At 46.7% G+C, this 5,030-nt stretch overlaps 1 protein-coding gene across 1 annotated transcript; it reads left to right on the forward strand.

Moving 5' to 3' along the window:
* The first annotated feature begins 633 nt into the window (after nt 1–633).
* Nucleotides 634–1,122, forward strand: LOC119240229 (ADP-ribosylation factor-like protein 5A). The gene has a single exon (XM_037504597.2). The coding sequence runs from the start codon at nt 635–637 to the stop codon at nt 1,046–1,048; it is 414 nt and encodes a 137-aa protein (XP_037360494.1). The 5' UTR covers nt 634; the 3' UTR covers nt 1,049–1,122.
* The last annotated feature ends 3,908 nt before the right edge of the window (nt 1,123–5,030 follow it).

Here is a 5,030-nt window from a genome sequence, read left to right on the forward strand (position 1 = left end):
TTATGAGTAAAAATGAGTAGGTAATAGTGATAGTTAGTGCAACTAGAAAATAATTATATAGAACAGTAGAAAGAATTAATAGCCTGTCCAATTAGGAATGAGGCTAGGTCCAGGTGTAACTTCGGACATAAATCACTGCCCTGTCAATTAAGCTAAGCCTATGAGCAAACTGATCTCTTTGATGTTCACTGTTCCTATGCCTTTAGAAAAAACATATATATACTGACCACTAACTTAATTAAAGCGCACTCAGATTTACACTTTCTTGAAGTGTGTCTGTTTGTCATTTCTTTAACCGAATCCCTGACCACCCCGCGCAGTCTCTCAACCCTGAGACGGCCTCATCGTTTACTGCTGTGCTGGTCCGCGGCATATACAAGCACTGGGTACAGTCAGAAGCGCGGGAGGGTGAGAGAATTCACCAGAGCCAGAGCGGGGAGCAGAGCAGGCAGAAGGACCGAAGGACACTGCTGAGGGGAGCAGTGAGCGGCAGGAGAGGTCTGCGCGCCATGCGGGACCCTCCACCGGTGGCCGGGGAGCAGCCGGGGATCGAACCGGCGCTTCCGAGGCTGCGGGCAGCCTCACAACCCAGCGCTCAACAGCTGCGCCGCCGGGGAGGCCCTACTCATTTTCTATGAATGAAGTTGTACTTACACCCCCTACAATAGGAAGTAATGTAGAAGAGATAGTGATTAATAATACACGTTTTCTAATGTGGGATATTGGTGGCCAAGAATCTCTTCGTTCTTCCTGGAACACTTACTATACTAACACAGAGTTTGTAATTGTTGTTGTGGACAGTACAGACAGAGAAAGGATCTCTGTAACTAGAGAAGACCTCTATAAAATGTTAGCCCACGAGGATCTATGGAAAGCTGGATTGCTGATTTTTGCTAATAAACAAAATGTTAAAGAATGCATGACTGTAGCAGAAATTTCCCAGTTTTTGAAACTGACATCCATTAAAGATCACCAGTGGCATACACAGGCATGCTGTGCTCTTACTGGCGAGGGATTATGCCAAGGACTTGAATGGATGATGTCATGACTTAAGATTAGATGATCTCTACTGACCTCTTATGTCATAGACTTTGTATAAATGAAGTGCTGGACTTTATCTGAAAGCTGTAAAAATTAATGGTTTAGATATATTTATAATAAACTGATTTAAACTTTTTCTATAAGAAGAAAAATTAGGACCACGTATTTGAAAACAAAGATGAAGTCTCTTCTTCCAATCTGCTTTCTCATTAGTTCCTTCCAAAGCAAGGTCTTAAAGCTGTGATTGACATTTTTCTCATAATGAGTACTCTCAGGACATTGTATAGCCTGTGGTAAGTACAAAGGGAGAGGAAGACATTTTTAACTTTAAGAGCTTTATTATCAGTATAACCCTCCCTAGTTGAATGTTGTTCTTGTTCCATTAAGTCAAAATACAAATCAGCACAGATACTGAGTTTCCAATATTTTAAAATGTAATGTTACTTACGAAAAGTATTTTGCATAAGGTTGTGTATGTATTGTGTATATACCTCAAGTTTGTTAATGGCTTTGATTTATGTTCTAAAGAAAAGCAAATAACACAAAATTTAATAATATCCTTAGTTATAACCATAACAAGATGAAAACTGGCATTGGTGTTAAGTGCCATTTTGTACTTTGTCCCTGTGTTCTCTGTATTGTACTAACCAACCCCCAAAATCATTGAGCTGCTCTTTAAAGAGATAAAGGAAAAACTTGACATTGTGTACTTAATTTTTTTGTTCATTAAGTCACATACATGGAAACATGTTATCTAACTAAGTGACTATAAAATACTTGACTTATTATTATTAATGAGCAGAATTGCACATTGAGCAGTTACCAGATTGTTTCCTATATTGGACCTTGTGCCATCTGAATTACTGAATAAATTATTAACCCATAAAAAAAAAACCTATTATTCAACAAGTAACAGTAAAAATTGACTTTATGATGAATGATGACCAAAGACTTTGCCCACAAGCATCAGGCCCATTTTTACCATTGAGTGTTGGAATCACCGGAAGGCATAAACCCCGACAGTTAATGGCAGCAGGAGCATTTATTGCAGGAGCCCTGTCAGGAGGCTCAATTAGTGCGGTTATGGTTGAGCCACTAAAGGAAAGTATTCAACATTTGGAACACGTCACCAAGCAACAATCTGAAGCAATTCTAGGAATTACGAATTCCATTGGACTACTCACAGAATTGCAAACACAAGTTGCTGAACAATCCAAAGTATTAAAGATATATGAATCAGATTTAATAGCAGGATTAAGAAATACCAACAAGGGCCTCCCCTGGTGGCGCAGGCGGTTGAGCGCTGCACTGTGAAACCGTCCGTAGACTCTGCAGAGCTGGTTCGATCCAGGCTGGCTGGCGAGGGTCCCACAAGGCTCAGCAGACCTCTCCTGTCCCACCCACTGCTACCCCTCAGCAGTTTATTTCTTCAGGCTGCCTGTTCTGTTCCCTGCTCTGTCTTCGGTGAATCCTCTCACCTTCCCTCGAATCTGGCCTGTACCCTGGTTCTTGTATAAATAAATCTTTAAAAAAAAAGAAAATACCAACCAAAGATTAATTTGTTTAAAAATTTCAAATCAACAGAGATATGTATAGTGAAATTCGAAATCTTTTCAGCGCTGGACTTGGAACTGGCACAATGAATTACCAAACTCTACTAGATCCAACAAGAGACAGCTTTTGTACTCAAGGATATTGAGAAATACATCACCTCACAGTAAGACTGGAAACTGCCCATGTTGGATACCCTATGATGAGACTCCCATAGAAGATAGAAAACCAGTGGGTGCAGATATATGAAAGATACGCCTGGATCAACGTCACAAATATCTACGTGCCGTTCGATGACCTATACCACATCCAACCACACGTGTAATTGCAACAGCAACGCTGCAACCAAACATGGCAGACACTGGAATTATTCGAACTGAGCTACCAAACCAAATGTATGACTTGGGAAATGTTCAGTTCCAATCTGTGGAAATGGACTCTATAATATGACCGTTCACTATCATAACAATACATTTGACGGAGAGTGGCCCATGAATGTCCACGGGCAAGACCTGAAGGTAGACCTCACATTCTACAACTTCCATGGATGTAATCGGGTGGAGAAGGTATTCACAGTACCTGCTAGTGTTGATGGCAACATTACACTCCATCAAGTTGCTTATCTCCAAGAACACAAAGTTGACAGAGTAGGGACAAAAATTAAAACCTTTGTGAAGGAGGAGGAAGAATACCTTCGTATTCAATGAGAACTTCAAGAAAAGGCAAATACTTTAGAGACCTTCTTCAAACACAATGCTTGAGCAATGGGAAATACAGAAATTAAAGTCCACGGGACTAGGCAATATTTAGAACATTCCAATGCAGACATTCACAAGATAGTGCATAACTTAAATACGGACAGATTAACATGGAAGAACACATGGAAACATGCTGAAAAATGCAGAATTCGGGACACAATTACAAGACTGATAAAGCTTGACACCACGTGTATTTACACGTGGGACCCATTCCATTGGCTAAAGGACGCAGCATGTTACTCTGTGATATCTGTGGTATTAGTAATTAGTAGCCGATAGTATTAAGACTCGTCCGTGTGCTTGTTTCTAGGTCAATCCACAGCACTGCATATAAGAAATCCATCGAACACGAGAAGAAACCTCACGATTATGAGCTGTAGAGGAATCGACCCAGAAGATGAAGCCCAAGAGTTCTCTCTGGAATGCTTCACGAGAGCGACCGCAGGAGAAGAAAGGCTTCTTGTTTCCAGGGTTGTTCGGATGGAATTCCAGAGACACCTTTTAGGTGGTTTTGCAGCATCTTGCTGTTAGTGTTGTAGAGGATTTCCTGTGATTATTGGAGTGGGAAATTTGCTTAACGAGTGTGGGAATGTTAATGATAAACGTTATTCAGATATTTAGCTCATTTGTTATGGTGTAAACATTTACATGTTCATAAAATTCATAAGAAAAGTTATGTGACTGTTGCCCATGTGCTTTCCTTGCTAGCGGCTCTTCATCTGAATCTCGGGAGCTGTGCGCAGCCTGCCTGGGGCGCCGTCACTGCTCAGCGTTGGGGACTGGAGACTGAGAGGATGGAGGCCCCGCGATGCCCTCTGTGGGGGCACCAAGGATGACCCAGTGTCCGCCCCTCTTTGCAAGACTTCGCCCTGTCAGCACTGACTAGGAATTGTGCTGTGTTTCTGCTACAACAGGGCGCCTTCTTGAGTGTCAGGAGCGCAGTATCCACGCGTGCTGGTGGTGCGGGCCAGCGCATGAGCCGCGTGGGCAGCAGAACAGCCTCTGGATGTCCCCTGCGCCCCAGCACTCGCGGGGGTCAAGGGGTGGCTGTGAGGAGGAGATGAAACGGCCACATCGCCGACCCCCGCGCGGACCCGGCCTCCCGCGGACGCGGCGGCGCAGAGACGCGGCAGGTGCCGAGGGACGAGGCCGCCCGTGGACACCCGCGGCCGGGACGCCGCCGTGGGGGGGGTGGAGTCAATATTTGGTTGATGATGACTGTGCAGCCAATGTCCGGCGACGGCAGCAGGTGGACGCTCGTCGCCTGCGTCACGGGGTGTGATCACGTCCCTGAGCACGTGCTGGGAAACGCCGACGCGTCGCCCGCTGGGGACGGGCCATGAACCGCGACACGCCGCTCCCGGGTCAGGCGCGCGGGGACGAGCCGGGGCTGCGAGGCCAGCGCCGCCCCCGGACCCGCGAGGCCGACGGACACCGCGCGGGCTGGGCCGACGCCCCGGAGCCGAGGCCGGACTCCCGCGGGACCCCACGAGCCTCCCGGGCCGCAGGAGACGCGGGGGGAGCCGGGACCCGGCGGGGGCGGCGCGGGGCCGGGTGAGTCCAGCGCGGGGCAGGGCGCCAGGTGTGGCCAGAGCCTCGCTGGGGACCCCGCCCTGAGGCGCCCCCAAGGCGGTCTGCTCGGGGCTCCCCGGGGGCGCAGCGGGTTGAGCGCCACGTGTG

The sequence above is a fragment of the Talpa occidentalis genome, unplaced genomic scaffold (genome assembly GCF_014898055.3).
Source record: "Talpa occidentalis isolate TD23 unplaced genomic scaffold, MPIMG_talOcc4v2.1 talOcc4.12, whole genome shotgun sequence".
NCBI classification, from domain to species: Eukaryota; Metazoa; Chordata; class Mammalia; order Eulipotyphla; family Talpidae; genus Talpa; species Talpa occidentalis.

Coding starts and splice junctions, on each gene's coding strand:
- LOC119240229 (XM_037504597.2), top strand. CDS start 635: ATGAATGAAGTTGTACTTACACCCCCTACAATAGGAAGTAATGTAGAA.